Source organism: Lissotriton helveticus, chromosome 11 (assembly GCF_964261635.1).
Source record: "Lissotriton helveticus chromosome 11, aLisHel1.1, whole genome shotgun sequence".
Lineage (NCBI taxonomy): Eukaryota > Metazoa > Chordata > Amphibia > Caudata > Salamandridae > Lissotriton > Lissotriton helveticus.
Genome location: NC_136072.1, coordinates 1079755449 through 1079774717, shown reverse-complemented (window position 1 = coordinate 1079774717; position 19269 = coordinate 1079755449). Strand labels below are relative to the sequence as shown.

Genomic DNA, 19269 nt, shown 5'->3' with positions numbered 1-19269 from the left:
TGTTTTGGTCATTTCTCCTGGAAGGCACCGCAACGAGGGACGTCTGCCTGGCATCGGCTAGCAGGTAAGCGGCATATTTTACTCCCGTTCCCGCCCCCCCCTCCCGCTGTCCGTTAATCCGTCCCCTCCCTCCCGCTGTCCGTTAACCCGTCCCCTCCCTCCCGCTGTCCGTTAACCCGTCCCCCCCTCCCGCTGTCCGTTAACCCGTCCCCCCCTCCCGCTGTCCGTTAACCCGTCCCCCCCCTCCCGCTGTCCATTAACCCGTCCCCCCCCGCCCGCTGTCCGTTAACCCATTCCCCCTCCCGCTGTCCGTGTGTAAATGCATCGTAAATTCTTGTTCTGAATTGGACTCCTGCACTGATTGTTTGTTTGGGTACTGCACCCAGACACATGTTTACTCCCACTTACTCTCGATGCGAGGTTTAGCTTTAATGCACTCCTGCTGGAATTGTTTGGTAACTGTCGTGTAAAGCTCTCTGATGCCCTCAGGCAGTGTACTCGCTATATAAAATCACCAAAATAAATACATAAATCCAAATAAAAAGCAATGCCTTGATTACTGCACGAATTGATGGAGGGCTGCCACAGCCCACTCCCTCCCGTCGCACCTGATTGTGTGGGTCTGATGCCAATTGTTATCGGGCCTCCTGTGTGTGCCAGCAACGCAGATAAAGTCAAGGGCTTTTAACTATAATGTCGAGAGCAAGTAATGTGTTCAGGTGAGGCCTTAGTTAACAGAAAGGTAATTGTACAGCGTGTTTAATCTTTTCTACTGTTTTGGGTGCAGGCCAGGTAACACGTATCCATTTTGTGGGCCCAGAGAGAGGCATTCCGTCATTCACTATTCATCCTATTATGCCACGAGTTAAAAAACGTCTCCAGTTCTCCTTTCTGTCCCCGGAAAAAAGATTTTATTAGATTTTTTACATTTCTTTATCAGTGGGCCTGTGCATCTGAAGATGGCGTCCGTTCAGCCCCCTTGGTTTGCCAATAGCTGGTCGGTTTTCATCAGTTTCTCCGTTTCTGCCTTGTGCCCCTTTAGTAAAGTCTGGGAGTTTTCATTGGTACGTTATTGGGTTCTACTGAACAAGTTGCTTCAACTCAATAGTGCTTCAACGCCCTGTTCATGGGTAGTAAGCTACATGGACAGGCCAATACAGTAATGGAATTTTTTTCCCGGATGTCTTTTTGCCGAATCATTTATCCGATGCATTCTTCCCAGGCATCAGGCAGATTGAAAAAAGTAATCTCCAGCAATGGCCCCTAGGTGGCGCCAGTACGATTCTAGCGTGGAGTTACATAGGACACTTCTCCATGAATGCGCCCATGAATTATTTTCACCTTAATTCTAGCGGTCCACAGAGGCCAGCATAGGAGACCGAGCTAGCTAGACCGATTATTAACTGGGAGAACCATTCATGAAATCATCTCCCACAGCTCGAGAGAGGAGGAGGGACTGCAATGACGAGTCTACAGGGACTCCGAGTGTCCATCAGAAATGTATTTAGCAAAAGTAAGTAACTTGTTGGAAAGGACACATCTGATGGATTCATCACCAGACGAGTCTGAAAAACAGTGCTTCTCGAAATGTCAAAGCTTCTACATACAGTAAAAAAATGCTTACTGAGGTAATGAATGGAAGCCCAATTAGCTGCTTGGCAGTGAGTGGTGCTAGGATATTTTTTTAGCGTGAACAGTACTGGTCAGTAACGTCATTTCACTAAAGGTATAAAGGATATGTCACAGCCTGGATTAAAACCCCTCAAATGCCGCCATTTGAATGTCCCGTTGATTGTCGATCTCCGCATGCATTTTTTAAAATTTTATGGGGGTGCTGCCGCACTTCTCTCAGACCCATAAACATCATCTCTTGTAATATTTGTATGGATGTCCATTAGATACTATCTCGCCCCATTGTACAGTTGTCAGCCAATACAATATGAACGGAAGGAGCCATTTAAAAAGAAGGGTACAATAGGTCTCACATTTGCGAGAGATTAAGCTAATGGCAATGTAAATGACAATGCCATTTATTTATCTGTTTTCAAAACCAACACATAAATACAAATTTTGTCATTTACAATGCCAATAGCTCAAACTTTTCCAAAGGCGAAACCATTGCATTGTAAATGCTTGTTTTATTTCCATGTGCTGCAGGCTTTTCAATTGAGAACTTTTTCGATCTATTGCCCTTACCCGTTTCCATAAGGAATGTTCTCAAATAGAAAATACTCATTACTACTTTCCCAGGATTTAATGCTTGCCCAGAATGCTAGATGCATATGTTTGTTTTCGGACCCAGATTCCTGGTGTATGGGGGTATTTCTAGTTTTTTGCTCTGGGCATCAGATCGCTCTATTCAAAATTGCCACTTTTTAACTTTTTCTTAAAATACTTTGGGGATTTAAAATTTTTCTCAGTTATTCTATGACTGGAGTTCCAGGAGTAAAATTGATCTCCCATTGTCTACAGTGCCCACTGCTGCCCTAATCCCGCTACTCAATACAAAAAAAAAAGAAAATCCCACCTTCAGCCATGTCTTGGTCTCCAGGATTTTAAGGTAATTAATCACTGACCATTCCGCTGCCAGTCAGCCTTCGTACCTACAACTATTGCAGGTGTGAGTGATCCTCCGATCTAGTTGTAGAGAGATGAGGTTCTTCTCTGATATTAAGGTTCCTGTCTAAAAGCAGAGATTTCACCTTCTTTGATGTCCTTTTACTATGTTGCTACTTCAGTTTTCCGAACTGTACCCAGTGGGAGGTGAAGATTACTTTTACCAAACACATTTTTTTTTAATTTTAAGATATGTATGGTTCCATCTATGCAACATGATGGCAACAACTAAGCTATTATTCTGATCCTGATCAATACTTAAACCTTTGAAACTCCTCTGGCGTAGACACAGCCCCAGAAGGTGAGTTTTGAATCCTCTCTGATCTTCCTTGTGAAGAATATACATCATTGGATAAGACTGCAGTAGCTTTCCACTTGGCTCTACCTATTTTTTAAATACAATTGTATTTATTACCAGGGAACTTCAGCTCAGGACTTGAAATGTTGGAGTACCTTTTATTTAAGCTTTGATATAGTTTCTCACTGCTTGGGGAAAGTCTTAGCACATCCTGTTACTGAACAGGCACCCATAAAATGGACTCGTGTATTCTGATCTAAAATGTTGGATCATTCCAGGGAAAGCTGCTGTTGAGGCTTAGTCAAGAAAGCTGAAATAAAAAACTTCCTCTTGATTTCCTCATATCGAGAAAAAGAGGCTTTAGATTTTTGTGAATGGGATCTTGGCCTTGGAGCTTGCGAAGCATTCTCTTACAACCTGTTTTACACTATTTTGGGGAATAGTTTACCTCAAAGCAACTCATTTGCTGGAACCTGAGCAGGAGCACAACTTATGAATGATAGGCTTTATGCTTGCAGATGGGGCTTACACGCCAGCCCTAACACTGTGGATGATGTGTCTAGGTGTTAGGCACTTGTCATGTTGTTCTATCACAATTGGCCAGTTGGTGAAAAAGCAAACCATTCTCTGGGGAGATTTGAGCAGAACAATTGCACTTTTCCTTGACTTTGCCGCAAGCTTGCCATTTTCAGTAGCAATATCGAAAGTTTTTTGGCTCTGGATGTTCTTTGGACTACACGCATTGATATCTTGAATTAGGTTTGCCTTGAAGGATGTTTTGTTATTCCAATGGCTAGTCTCTTACACAAATTAGCTCAGAAACAGCCCCCAGATACAGGCATCGTACACATTTTTTAATTTAAAAGTAAAAACCATCAGAAGGGATTTTGATTGACTCTACATGAGCTGAGCCAGCCTGCTGAAATTAGTCAGGCTGATTTTAAGAGTGATAGGACCGCTTCTTCTCACAACATGGTTTTCTGGCTCCTGCTGCTCTGGCTGTACTACAAGACAATAAATATGTGGGATGAAATGTTTATTCAAAAAACAATTTACCCACAGTACTTTTATTTGTACTGGATATTTTATCTTGCTGTAGATTCCTTGCTACCACCTTCTTCCCCTTTTCTGAGGTCATATTAGTTTTTCTCAAATATTATTTTCTTGATGATTTTATTTCTTTTTTTTCTTTCTTTTTTTTAATCTTGGCCCCATGTTTTGCATCCTAGCATCTTTGTAGATGTAGACATTGGGTAGAATTTACGTTGCAGGGGTGTGTAACTCCTGTATATATTCATTACATCTTTTCCTGTGATACAGTAGCATCTCCATCACTTAGTGTTGTATGCAAGGGTTACTTTCAAACCCTATCTGCTACTTGGTGATACCACATAAATAATCAGTGGTATTAGTGAAGGTAGCAGCTTGATCTTGATACTTGTATGTCAAATTCTAGAAGTCTATAAACCTGTGCTCATATTTTGAATGTGTTTTGTGGAGCAGATTTTCTTGCAGAAATCAGTGTGTGTTGACGGTCAAAATACATCTGTTGTGGGTGATCTATAAATCCCTATCCCTTGTTTTCATTCAAGGACTAAGTTAAGGTTTTCATCCCCAGAAGGGTACTGCTGTCATCAGATATTTGTATTAGTATTCACACATTCACATATCAAGCTGCATAATGTCTGTTCCTGTGTCCAAAGTGTACAAATCACCCTATGTTTTAATATTTGTTCTTTACTTATCTCGGACAGATACTACAGAGGGACCCACGGGGTAATCGTTGTATATGATGTCACCAGTGCTGAATCCTTTGTGAACGTGAAGCGGTGGTTACATGAGATTAACCAGAACTGTGATGATGTTTGCAGGATATTAGGTAAGATCCGGTTGTCGTGCATATGCTATTAACTATACTCTAAGATTTGCCTGCGACAAGAAGTAATTTAGAGCAATAGTACTTACAAAATCTATTTATAACGAACTGACTCAACTCACTTCTATTTTCCTTCCAGTTGGCAATAAAAACGATGACCCCGAACGAAAGGTAGTGGAGACAGAAGATGCTTATAAGTTTGCTGGCCAGATGGGGATCCAGCTATTTGAGACTAGTGCTAAAGAAAATATAAATGTTGAAGAGGTATGTGCTGGTGAAAAGCTGTGACAAAATTAAAATTTTTCATGAAAAGGGTTGTCTTTGTGTAAATGAAGTGATGAAGACTATCTAACATACATAGCTGTGTTCAGTTTTTCAAAATTCTTCTGAAATATCATTTGCTTAGAGTATTAACTTCAAAACTATAGTTTACGCTATGTTAATTGCCCTTTGCTCCTCTTCTCTGTTTCAGTACCAAGAGAGATCTTAACGTTCTTTAAAATACATTTTACATAACCTAAAACCTAGTTGTCTTGTCTACAGAACTTTAGTACTTTTTTTTGTATGGTCACTAATGTAATGGAAAATATGTTCTCCTTTCGCCTGTTAATTCCGACCCAATCTCTTGCTTTTCCTCCTTCTGTTATTGCATCTGTATTACTCATCCTTAAACCTTCCTTTTCCCCCATCAAATTCTCACCTGTAAAAATCTCCCCTCTCCCCCTTTATTTCTTTGCGCTGTATCCCTTTTTGTTGTGACTGGCAACTTTATGCCTTGCCTGTTTTAGTAGATCTTCGCTTCAAGAATCTTCGCTTAAATTTGTTGAAGTCCCATTTCTTTCATTCTTTTTTTTTTTATGAAAGCTTGAAAAACATAATCCATGTGCAACTTGCGCTCTTGCTACTCTTCTCTATAGGTTCCCTTCAGTGCTATTCTCAATTTATGCATTGCTAATCCCCATATCTGAGCATATGCAAAACATTATTCTGTTCTTATTCCTTTAGATGTTGTGGCTCCTTTCAACTTGGTTTGTTGATGCATTGTTCTCAACTCTGACCTACTCTGTCATCTTGCTCTCCCTCCTTCCTTACTGTTTGAAAATTGCCTTCAGAACTGACAGACTTCTCTTTAAGAACACTGTCAGTTTGTTTGTTAAGCTCCTCCTGTGGCAGTACCCCTCCTTGCTTGAGCCCATAGAGAGTTTTCAGCTTCTACATTGAGCGTATAAGGGAGTGCCAAGTTGGCCAGCTTCTTGTGATATTCACTGATAGTAAAATGTATAGCATTACACAACTGAATGCTATCCAGGTGGATCAACCTGTGCATGAAGACTTTCTATGCCCAGGCCATGAAGGAGTCGCTTTACATCAGAGTCAAAACTGCTTTGAGGATGTTGGTGAGGGGTGTTCCTTTCTTAGACGCTTGCCAGGCTGCAACATGAAAGGCTGTATATGTATTTACCCAGCACTACTGCCTTGAGAGTCAGACCTACAGAAAGGACCATTTTGCTTCCGTGGTCCTCATGGGACTTCGCAGGCACCAAACTGAGTGTTGTTCAGCAGGAGGTTTTTTGCTAGAGCTGTGTGGATTTGCAACATGGACGATTAATCGTAGTAGACTACCCTTTATAAGCTGATTGGAGGCAAAACGAGATTGAGCTAGGACTGGTAGTGCATGTTGTTAAGGTTCTCATTAAGTCTGCATGACTCATTTTATCAGAGGGAAGCAAACCCTGATTCAGCTTTCTAAGATAAACTAGTGGTGAAATATTTGTTTTTGTAATGACGTGAAACCAAATCAATACATTTGTATATTTTAGTTCAAAGGACTGATTTAATTCCCGTCTGGTCTGTCTTCAATATTAAAAATATACTGCACAATTTGATAGATTGCTTGGAAAAGATAGTGAATCTTTGCCAGTTTTATTAGCTGGGTTGAAATGTATTTGCAAATATTTGGACAGGGTTTCTGGCTCCATTATATGCAGAGAACAATTTGGGATTAAGCCAAACAGTTAACCAAGAGTGCCAAAGGTTTAGGTAAATGCAGTGATTTGAGTAAACCACCCCTTTCACCATCCTCTGTTTTTAACGTACAAATGAAATGGTAATTCTGACCATATTTATTAAAGTAACGGAAGCGCAAACTATGTCAATCAATACATGTTACATGGAATGCAGTGTCTAGACACGTGTGTGTAACTGGCACAATTCTTTATGAAAACAATGATCCTTAAACTGAGGAGCTACAATATTGAAGCAGTATTGGAACAGGTTCTCCTATATTTGTAAATTGTATTTATTGAATCTGTGTGCATGTTTAGATTGGAAGTTTTACTTGTGTGTATTGAGAAGACCAACTTGTCACACAATAAAGGAAGAATTAGTAAACTAATGAAGATCTGGCTGTTCACCTACACAATAACTCTTACAATTTAGACCGTATGTTACCTCTTAGGGTTCGTTAGTCTTTTTGATAATCATTCTTTTCTGCAAGGGTTTCCTTTGTTTTTCACTGCTGCTCACTCCAACCGTCTGACCCTGGATTTGGCCACCTTTTTGTTACTCTAGAACCAAGTCAGTATTCTGAAATTGTCTTTCATTGTCATCTTGACAAAAGTAGTATCCCTCGCAGGTCTTCTTGTCAGTGCTGAGATACTGCATGTTCTGGCAGTGTTAGGACTGTTACTTAAATACTGCATTGATACACTCCAGCAATACTTTTCAAATACTACATAATTCTGCTGTGCATTTTAGTGTCAGTCTTGCACCTTAGTAACGCCTCTTCTTTGATCTCCCCACTTTATTTCTATTGTGTTTCCTGTCTATTTAAAATGTCTCTATCTTAAAACGGGTCCTCGTTTTTCCACTGTATCCCTCCCTTGCGCTCTACTGGCTTTGCCACTTCTGCTTTCAACTCTTTCTTCTTACTATCTTTTGCTTCTTCACAATTTGTGTACTTGCTCCCTTCACTGCAGTCCTATAGATGGCCATCTAACACTCAAGCTTTTGTATTGCTCTAGTTGTCACTTGTCACCTCCTTTTTAATCTGATATATTAGTCCTTTATTTCATGTTTCCATTTAGTAACACCACTATTTACATTTGTGCAACAATATCTGTGTTTGTGCAGTTCCTTGCATGTGCCGCAGACAGTACTGTATTAAAACTGAATAAATGTATTTCCAAACACCTCGCTTCTAAAAATTATCCTGTGCTACCTCATTACAGTGATTATAACTAAGGGTACTTGATTGTAAGACCAAAAACTATCCACAAATTCAAGCAGGAACGCAGCTAATACCTTAAGTAAGCGTGCCTCCACTAGTTCATCCTACCCCTTTAACTGTGTACTTAAAACGCCGCCTTCTTAGAATAGCCTTCAGAGGTTTCTTGTTTTGACACCACCAGCCGGGACTAGAAAATAAAAAACGCTTCTTAACTGCTCAGTACTATTTAGAAACATATAGAACCCTGTAATAATCTTCTTCGTACTGTCTTTAACCTTCGAGGTTTGATTTGTTTGGGGGAAATAACATTATTTTTTTCCAGGTTCCCTTTTTCTCAGACTTCCATCACCTTCCAGCTGGACACTGATGAAGATGCTACAGTGAATATGATAAATTGCATTAAAAAACTTGAAAAGTTGGATAAATTGAACTAAGAAATGCATATGATGGGAGTCCAGGGTAAACATTGTAGAGCGTTTTCTGATACTTCCAATAAATAAAAAAAGTTATTAAGGTAGACTATTTGTAGGTAATGGTTAATATTGTGCAAGCTCAGTGGTATTCATTTTATCATCCTCAGAAAGATGGGTGGCCATGGTCGGATTTTAACCTCTTACCAGCAGCTCTAGACTTGTCTGTCTGACGGACTGAGCTATTTCACATGCTTTGTTTTAGAGCAAATGGGGTAGATTAAGGAAAGCAGACTAGGTCAGAGTTTCCTGCCTTTGAGTTTTCGGATTTCCAACTGGAGTCAAAATAATTTTCTCCCTTATTAAGACCAGGCTTGCAAACTAGGTAGAGGTGAAAATTATTAAATGATAAGGTGTCAAATCGACAATAGACAGTCCAAGTTCTGTTGATGCTGCTCCCAACATTATTTGTAAAAAGGGATATGATTTCTACCATACTACACAAATCTTGCTATCACAAGTGTTAGCCTTTCTTGATCGCCAGTGAAAGGGGAGGGTGGGCTACCTATACATGTAGTTATTATTGTCTGGAAAGAGATTATGGGCTTCGCCAAGACCCCACTGAAAGGATGCCAAAATGCACATTTGTAGGATATGTAAGATAATGCTTGTGAATTGGTGAGAGGTACTTGAAAATGAAACTCTTGGAGGTGGAATAAATAATGGCAGCTTAGAATGTGGATGTTCCAGTAAAGATTGGGGTGGTGGGTGTATTTTGTATTTTTTGGATACATTTTTATAAATGTGGGGGATTTACTTAGTCTCCAGTATTGGGGTTTCTTTCATAGATTCACATGCTTGAATCATTCCCATTCGAAGTGGGAGTCCCACAGTACCATAGTAAAGCAGAATGTATCAGTATAATAGGCTGTAAAGAGAATGCAAGGCTTAGCTTAATAGCCTATCCATGTCCTTTTAAAAAAAAGAAGTTGAACAATGACCAATCAGGCGACAGCACTGTTAGAACACTCCCAATATAAGCATCGTCCTATATATTTTCACTGCATGTTGTGTGTGAGGGTGTCTCCCTTAGCTATGCTCAATTCTTCAGCTTTGGGGATTTCCAAATTGATTCTTTTCTCTGTTCCAGCATGTCAGAACTTGTTAAGAAAGGACTATTTAGACCTTGTGCCACCCGTGGTAAGAAAAGGCTTCCTTCAGGAGATCCTTATAAAGAATGTATTGCCTTCCTCTATCCCACAATATGAGAGACTGCAAACTATGCATAACCTTTTCTACCAAAATCCTCAAAGACAGTGAGTGAAGACTGTTATTATGGTTGCAGAAATTGAAGTCTAAAACTGCAGTTGTTTCTGAGGAGGAAAGTAGGGAGTGTTTTTTTCATCACAGACTTCCAAGAAGAGGGAATGGTCTCACCATGTGTCCCCTCGTAGGAGCAAGAAAGCCTACAAAAAGACCTCCCATGGATCTGCACCAGGCTCCTCACATGAGGAAAAAAGAATAAGGGCTTCTTCAAACTCTAAATCTGAGCCTTCAACTCCATTTACAGCCCTGCCTTTGAAACCTAGAGCCTCTGAACAGGTTTAAAAAAAAGACCAAATTAATTGGAAAAATGTTTTTGACGGCATCAACGCCTTGGAAACCTTCTTCGACTGCATCTAAGATCAAAACATTGATGACTGGCATTCTGTCAATACTTTCACAATGAACTACTATCACTTTGACGGTATCTGTGTTGATGATGATTACTCCAACAACGACAGTAATGTTGACTAAAACTGTATTTAGACTGGCGTCCGTACCACTATCGACAACGGCACTGTTGACGATGCAATCCTAGTCTTCATCGAAATTGACAGAAGAAGCCACCAGTGTTACTTCTAACCCCACCATCAACACTACTGCCGTCTTTTACCTCGTCAACATGACTTTTGCATGTCTCCAGTACAACTAAACCACTTGTTGGTTCTCCAAGAATCAGAGGATGAGTATCAAGGGATCTTTGGTGCAGCCCACAGCCCTTCTGAGTTACACATGAAATATCGAGATGAAGAGTAAGAACATGATTATTATGAACCAGTTTAACAAGCCATCACTACGTGCAGCAATACCATCACTTTGCTCCTCCTCCATCACTACCAGGCATGGTCCAGGTTCCAACTGCTTTAGTGCAAGATCTGCAAAGCATACTTTAAAATTACTACAAGCGCTTTCCAACACCAGCTGAAGAGCAACAACCATCTCCAGTGGTATCTATGCCTGCACCTAAGTCACCGGACTATATGCCTCCACTTACTCTAATAATGACGCCACTATCTTGCATCGCCATGCCTCCTTGATAGCATCCATCTACTACAGATAATGATGATAATGGAGATATAGTAGAAGGCGAAATAAGGCAATAGAACCATCACCAACAAAAGGGACAGTTTCCTTATCCCTACATCTTCACCTACTGCACCATAATCTGTGAATTCTCCACCGGAAGATGGTTTTCACACGCTAATGGAGAGAGCAGCGAAATGTTTCCAGCTCCCAGTTTCTGTCAAGCAATCTGACTGTTTACTGTATGATTTCAAAGAGCAATCCAGAAAAACAGTCGGAGCAATACCAACTGTAGATCTGGGAAGAATGAGTCCAAGTACCGGAGACACGGGCTACTGTCACTACTGTTCTTAGACTTGACAACACATATAAGGTGCCAGAGGGCTCGCCTGCCTGTTTGATTTGATATCGAAAACCTGTTTCATAGAATATCCAAAACCTAATTTGGTTATTACTCGGACTGCGCAGGTCTATCAATCCTTCCACCACAATCTCTACTCTGCGTGACCAGGAGGGCAGGCAACTTGGTCATATCAGTAAGAGATTCACAAGGATGTCAGGTACAACTGTCCATGCAGCAAACTCTCTGGCTATTATGGGGCGATATGGTCGCCAGATGAGGTTGGACATCGCCACATTCTTAGATTTTTTGCCAGAAGGCAAAAAAGCTGAAGCTGCACTTACCTTGCAGAAAGGCGAATGATCAGCACCCGAAATTGACTGCGCAATTGACATTGCATCCATAGGCTTCCAGTAATCTGCAGGATAAGCTGTCCTTCGACGCCAGGGTTGGCTCAAGGTCACATCCACCTGGCCAGAAGTTCACACTAAAATCCCCAACATGCCCTTCGATAGCGATTCTTTATTCGGCAAGCACTTTGATGACGCCCTACAGGCTATGAAGTCTGGCGCTGAGATGGCTATATCCCTAGGAACTCACAAGTGCTATAAGACCCCTTTTTGAAGAGCTCATGGGTGAGGAACATACTTATATTGTGGAGGATACCAGAAATATCAACCACAGTCCTACCAGCAGCCCTTTTGGCCCGCCAATAAGCAGCACTAGCCTTATCGAGCACTGCCCTCAGCATCCTATTCTAAGTTTCAACCTAGGAGACCGGCTGCTTCCACCAGAGATACCGGCAGGAAGCAGTGGCAAACTCAGTGTGCCGGTTACAACCCCTACACAGCAATCAGTGGGTGTCAGAATTTCCAAATATCTACATCAATGCAGTAAAATCACTACGGACAAGTGGGTCCTAGATCTCTTTGCATATACCCTGGAGTTCATTCAGGTTCCACCTCATACTTCACCAGTAAAATTCTTCCCATCTCACCTTCATCTTCTTCACAAGGAGGTATTAGGCATGTTATTAAAAAGAGGCCATAGAGCATGTTCCACACACTCAGAGAGGAAAGGGATTTTGATCCAGTTTTTTCCTAGTGAGGAAGAAATCAGGGGAGTGGCGCCCCATTCTATATTTCAGGAAACTCTACAAGTATCTGTAGAAACCATATTTGCATATAATTAGCCTCCAGGAAATTCTCCACCTTCTCAACCATGGAGATTTTCTAACCAGCCTCAATTTTTAAGAGCCTATGTCCCCATCCACCCCAGGCATCACAAATTCCTCAGATTGACAGTAGGCAGCACTCATTACCAGTTGAAGGTGCTCCCTCTTGGTCTATGATATGCTCCCCGTATATTTGCAAAATGTCTCACCCCAGTGGCGACTCATCTACGACAAAAACCTTCAAATCTTCCCATATCTCGATGATTGGCTAATAAAGGCTCCATCCTTCCAACAATCATTGAAGGATACTTCCATGTGCCTACACCTCTTTCAAACCCTGGGGCTCACAGTCCACTTCCAGAAGTCTCATTTCACCTTCAATGAAAATAACAGGCAACAGAAACTTTCTTTTCTAGCCTGCTCAATTTAAAAAAGAAAGTGCGCCTCAGTTTGCCTGATCGAGTCTCTACTCGGCATGATATCATCAGCCATTCTCCTAGTACCTCATGCTTGTCTCAAAATGCGACTTTTCCAGAAAGAACTTGGACGCACAGTAGCTCCAGATGGAAGGACATTTTGATGACATCATCCAGATCACCCCAGTGATGAAAACAGTCTTTCCTTGGTGGACAAGGTCTGGTAGTCTCTCTGCATGATTAACATTCCTTCCCCCCCTTTCGGAGCACGTCATTACAACAGAGACTTCTCTAGAAGGGGTGGGGAGTTCACTTACAAGACATTCAAATTCAGGGCAAGTTACTCCAAATCAATACAGGATGTATATCAACTTTCTCGTACTCAGAGCAATGACGCTGGCCCGCCAAGCCTTCTTGCCGAGGATTCAGGGGTCATTTGTCTTAATAAGAACAGACATGACAAGTAAGCGTTACTGTTCTGTCTCAGGAAACTCAAACCATCTGTCAGTGGGCAATAAGTCATCTGGTGACCATAAGAGCAAAACCTCTCCCAGCACTGCACAGCTCCCTTACAGACACCTTGAGCAGAACAACCCAGAGTTGCCACAAATCGAAACTAAACCAGCTCGTTCTGGACGCCATATTTTAACAGAGGTTCAAGTACAAACTGGATCATTTTGCATCTCAGGAGAACAAGAAATACTGGTTTCACACCAGCAGATACTCTATAAAGGGATCCTGGGGGAATACCTTTTTGTGCTAGGATATATGCCTATGCTTTTCCCCTGATCTCGCTTGTTCCCAGGCTTCTCATTAAAATGAAAAGGGAACCATGCCTGTTAATACTCCTCGCTCCACGATGCCCCAGACAACACTGATTTATGGAGCTCCTCATGTTGTTGGAGAACAACCACAATCAACTGAAGACCCAAGTGGGCTTGTTGTCAATGAACAATCAGCAGGTCCCTCATCCAGACCCGATTTCTCTGCATTTATAAGCCTGGCTCCTGAGCACCATGAGCTTCAGCACCTGGCTATTCCAGAGGATTGTAGTTGTATCCTTACTAAGGCCAGAGGTGATTCTTCCAACAAAACATATTGCCTCAAATGGAAACAATTTTGTCTATGGTGCGAGAAATCTAAAGTACATCCTCTCACATCTTATTTTATTTATAAAGTTTTATATAGAGCGAACGTGACCCACAAGGGTATCAGAGCGGTTTACAATATACTGTTATTAAACATTAGAAGGTTGAGGTAGTATACAAACATTTGGTATTCGCCATTCCATGCAAAAGAGGTACATAGTAGTAAACGGATAACATAGGTGACTAGTAGTCAACAAAGAATTATCCCAGAGGGAATCGAAACGCTTCACAATACACAGTATATACACAGTTATTAAACATTAGGTGGTTGAGGTAGTAAACCTACATTTGTTATTCGCTTTCAATATAAGAGGTAGGCAGTAATATGTGAATCGTATAGGTGACTAGAGGTCAGCATAGAATTAAAGTCTTAGGATGCGAATTTGTTCATTAGCAGCATTTTTACTTTTTTGAAGGAGGTAAAGGAGGAGATTCCACGTACCACTGGAGGTAGGACGTTCCAAATCTTCGGTGCAAACCCTGTGAATGCTCTGCAACCAATTATCTTTTTATGGAAGGATTGTGGTTTCAGTAGTAGTGAACTTGCACTTCGCAATTGTCTGCATCCTCCCGATCACTCTGCTTTAGAGCTAAGTAACTGGGGGTGTTGTTATGCAGTGCTTTATGGGACATGCAAAGATCTTTAGGTTTATTCTTGCCTCATAGGGCAGCCAGTTCAGAGCTTTCAAGGTCGGAGAAATGTGAATATTTCTTTTAGTTCCTAATACCAGTCTGGCCGCAGCATTAAGCGATGCCCTCAGCGGGGCCAGCTGGTATTTGGGGAGACCGCATAGAGTGGTGCCTCCATAGTCTAATCTTGGTAGCACTAGGGCTTGTACTGCCATTTTTAAGTTGGTCTGTGGGAGGAAGGGTTTGAGTTTCCTCCTCATCTGGTGATTAGCTCCCTTGGTGGCATTAGTGATTTGCGCCTGCATGTTCTGGTGTTGATCTATGGTGACTGCCAAGGATTTCACAGAATCAATGATGTGGAGAGCACAGTCAAAAGAAGTTTGGTGTTTCAACCATATGTCTATCTTGGGTGTGTGATTGGGTGGGGAAATGAGAAGGAATTCCGTTTTCTTGGTGTTAAGCATGAGGTGGTTGCCAGTAAGCCAACTTTGAGTATTCTGTAGAATAGCAGTGAGGGAGATGAAGTATTCTGGGGTGGAGATTTTCATATACAGTGGGTGTCGTCCGCATACAGGTGATAAAAGAATGTCCCCTGAGTTCAATGCGTTTGCCAGGAGCTCCATTACTAGATTAAAAAGAATGGGTGAAAGTGCTGAGCCCTGTGGAACACCTAGGACAGGTGTTGCCATGTTTGCGATGTCCAGCCAAATCCAGTCTGGTGCATTCCTCTGTTAAAGTGCATTTAGCTCCTATTTCAAGATCAGGCAAATCTTGGGGTCTCCTTCCTTGTGGTCTCAAAGATTAATCATCCAATTTCTTAAAGAACTATTCAGAGCATATCCTCCAATAAAGTCACCACATGGCAGCTAAACACTGTACCATAACAACTAATCAAAAGTTCTTTTGAGCCTTTCCATCCCCTCTAAACCAAGGTTCCTTACTTGGAAAGTGGGTTTGCTGCTAGCTCTTTCTTCCGCTAGAAGAGTGAGCAAACTCCAAGAATTCACTATTAAGGAACCTGTTTTAGAATTCACAGATTGCATGGTAATTCTTCGGACTAATCCCAAATTTCAACCGATTTTCGCCTATAATCAACCAGTTATGCTAAAGACTTTCTTTCCCAATCCTCTACCAGTAGCGGAAACAGCTCTTCATACTCTTGATGTTAAGAAGTGCTTAAAGTTTTGCTTACATCACACAAAGCATATTCGTATTACAGACAACTTTTTGTGGCCTACAGAATCCAATATTAAAAAGTGGACCGATTCCTTAACCCACCATAGCAAGGTAGACTTCGGCAGCTATACAGTTCTGTCATTCTAAGGCAGGCAGACCTTTAACACAAAAGACTAAATCTCACTCTACAAGAGCAGTTTCTGCAACTGCGGTTTTATTTGCTGGGATGTCCATTGAAAGTATATGCTGTGCTGCAACCTGGAAGATCAGGCACACTTTCACCCAGCATTCTCTGGATTTGGCGCAGAGCACTGATAAAGCCGTGGGTCAAGCTATACTTGAGCATCTTTTCCAATAAGATGAGCCTGTTACCATACAATTTATAATGTTGTGCCCACCATCCACTGCCATATTTATGTATTATTTTATTGCTTATGTATTGTACTACCAACTATTCTGATTCAAGAAACAACAATGCTGGAGAAATAATGTGTTACCTAACTGTAACTCCTGTTCTCCAGTATTGGTATCTTTTATGGATACATATGTGACCCACCTTCCTCCCCTTAGAGGCTCTCCTTCTTGGCAAGTGAGGACTATCCCACAAGTGCTTGGAAAACTTAGGGATGATGCCTCGGTTGAGTGTACTAAGGGTGCAGTCGGCTGATTGTTCCTTGTTGAACTTTGGTCCTTGTTCAACTTTGGTCCTTTTTTAAAAATGACATAGATAGGCTATTAAACTAAGCCTTGCATTCCCTTTACAGCTTATTGCACTGATACATACTGCATTATTATGGAACCGTGGGACTCTCACTACGGGGAATGATTAAAGCATGTGAATCTGTGAAAGGTACAATACTGGAAAAAGGGAGTTACAGGTAAGTAACAAGTTCTTTTTCCTTAAATCAGGAACGATTGCATGGTTTGTTAAAAGAGCATCAAACATTATGAACTGAACTCAGGACGTGAGTTTGGAATTTTGTGTATGAGAAATGTATCCAGTTTTTATTATTTATTTCTATACAGATTTTGATTTAAAAATAGTCCAATGTATTCCCTTTTGATGATGAGCAAAGCTGTTCTTTCCATATCCCCAGATCATCATGGTTTTTAAAATGTCTTTCCATCCCCAATTTAAAAGCATTCGGTGGGGAGTAGGCCCTTACATCCTGCATACTATTGGCTGGATTTCATATGGCGACTGAATCTTATCTGGTTGCTCTTTTGCAGATGTTCAACTGTATCACGGAGCTCGTTTTGAAAGCGAAAAAAGAGAACTTGGCAAAGCAGCAGCAGCAACAGAATGATGTGGTGAAACTCAACAAGAACAGCAAACGGAAGAAGCGGTGCTGCTAACGTGCTGGGCGGCCTCGGAGAGCATGCTCTCAGACCGAACAATCCCTCCAGCGAGACTCGGACTCCCGGCAGGAGGAGAAGAAGCAGACACTGGCTCAGGGCCCTGCTGTCAGGGGCCCCAGGGGGCGTTTTCTCAGTCTTGTGCCGTTATTTAAAAAAAGAATCTCCACGTTTTCTTTCAAGAGGCATTGGCATCTGTTCACTGTTGTGCCAAGAAAGCGCTGTTGGATTCTTCTGGTCCCCCCTTTTCCTCCATGCTTCTTCCGGAGCGCTCGATCACAAAAGGACTGTCCGTTGTCTGCTCTGTGGACTAATTAACCCAAGGGCCTGTACATAATGTATATTGCTTTAACCAGCCGCGCCTCCCTTGTATCGCTTCGACTTCCGTCTTCTTAATGCCAACCAATCAGGAACCTTAGAGTTCGTCTTTTTAAAGATATAGTGCAGACCAAGTTCTTAATCTCAACTTGCATCAATCAGGCTGCTCACAGTGGTGCCCAGCTCTAACCACTTAGTCTGTGCTCTTTAATTTGTGTCAAAATATTCAAAACTATACAAAAGAAGAAACACACTCCGGTGTTTAGGACCGAAAAGGAGCAGATTTGGATTATATTTGTTTTTTAATCAAGTGATAATTGGATGAGGATTACTGACAGTCTGTTTCTATTCTGATTCCATTCTCCTTCTCCCCAAATTAGAGAGGGAGGAAAACTACAAACAAATCTGCCAAAAATGTTTTCTACCAGCCTGTCTATAAAAAAAAAGGAGAAACTAAATAAAATGTGAAGTCTAGTACTGGTCTGTGATTGTGGGTGGGGAGGAACACACAAGGGAATTGAAGATAATTTCTTAAAGGGTTTCTGAAGCTCTCATATGGTCATTGATTGAAGTCCTGTTTATCTGTGTGCCTTTTAGTCGTTCAGAAAATCTCAGCTATGTGGCGAGGGTGCCAAAGCATACTCCCTTTATTAAACCCTCAACTATAATCGAGCTTTTTAGGGAAAAACCAATCCCTAAACTTTGGATTTAAAGAAGCTTCTGATAAGAGTGAGTGTATCACAGGAGCTCTTCCTGTTCTTCCATTGTAATGCAGTCTTATCAAAAGTGTTTTATGTACTAAAAAAAAGAATCACTATGACCTTCCTTAGACTTGGGTAGACAGTGTACTCTGTCACAAACACAGCGAATGTTCCATCTGCTGCATTGCAAGTGCACTGTAACCTGTAGCACTTGTAGTACGGCAGACCAAATATCCTCCATATTTTGTCAGAATATCCCATCCGTCGAACTCTAAATAAGGCCCTTAATCTTTGAAGAAACCCCTGGTTCACTTCAAGGCATGCAACTAACAATTTTTTTGTTTTGTTTATTAAAATGGGATCATTGTATTGGGAGTTTGAATTTCCTTTCTAATATTTTAATAGGTCATTCTCGATGTGATCTGTTTATTTAATGTTTTGGTATTTTCTTGTGATACAGATTATTTTTTTAGCGGAATAGTGCAATAACATTGTGCAGTATTTTGCAGAATGAATTTATTATTCATTGCAAATTTATGCTTAGCCCCTTTCACGCGGGGCTAATTCCCCCACGGTGCGGGGAGGGGGAGGGGCGGCGCCGCAGTGCTCGTGACAAGCACAGCTAGTCATGCTGCACAGTGGAGCTGTGCTCATGACGAGCTGGGCTCGTCACGACTCCGCCCACTCCTTTACAACTCCCGCACAGGCGGGGAATTAGCCCCACGCGGGCCGTCCGCTGCAGTTATGACGAGCTCAGATAGTCATGAGCACAGCTCCACTGTGCCACATGACGAGCTGAGCTTGTCATAAGCATGCAAGGGGTTAATACTCCATCTCCAGAGGAACTTCATGTTCGAGGCATATGAGCTGCAGATCTTACACTGTGCATTAGATCGCCACCTGGTGTTGTGCTCGGATGATTGCATGTTGTTGCCGTCTTGGAAGAAGTCTTTGTTGTCACGAGATAGGTGACTCCTCCCTTGGACGATAGTACGCGTCCTTTCGATCCAAGAAGACTATTCGAGATCGGAGGGCCCGTCGACGCGACGTGCAGAGATCAGCTCCTGAACCGGTGGATATCTTCGAAGGTCCATGTGTCCCCGGGGAAGATTCCGATGATCTCCAGATCGAATCTGACACAGACGACTCCGATGACTCCATACCATCAGGTCAACGCGTGAGTACGACTGCCCCTACCCCAGCCGAACCACCTAAACCAAAGGCTAAGGTCAAAA

General features: G+C 41.8%; 1 protein-coding gene across 1 annotated transcript in view; it reads left to right on the top strand.

Annotated features, from left to right (window-relative positions):
• Positions 1-17807, top strand: part of RAB35 (RAB35, member RAS oncogene family) — a 159064-nt gene extending 141257 nt beyond the window's left edge. The window contains exons 4-6 of the mRNA XM_078667657.1: positions 4669-4793; positions 4930-5054; positions 16890-17807. Of these exons, the coding sequence (XP_078523783.1) occupies positions 4669-4793; positions 4930-5054; positions 16890-17015 (376 nt within the window). The 3' untranslated portion in view covers positions 17016-17807. The remainder of the gene's footprint in view (positions 1-4668; positions 4794-4929; positions 5055-16889) is intronic.
• Positions 17808-19269: the final 1462 nt, after the last annotated feature.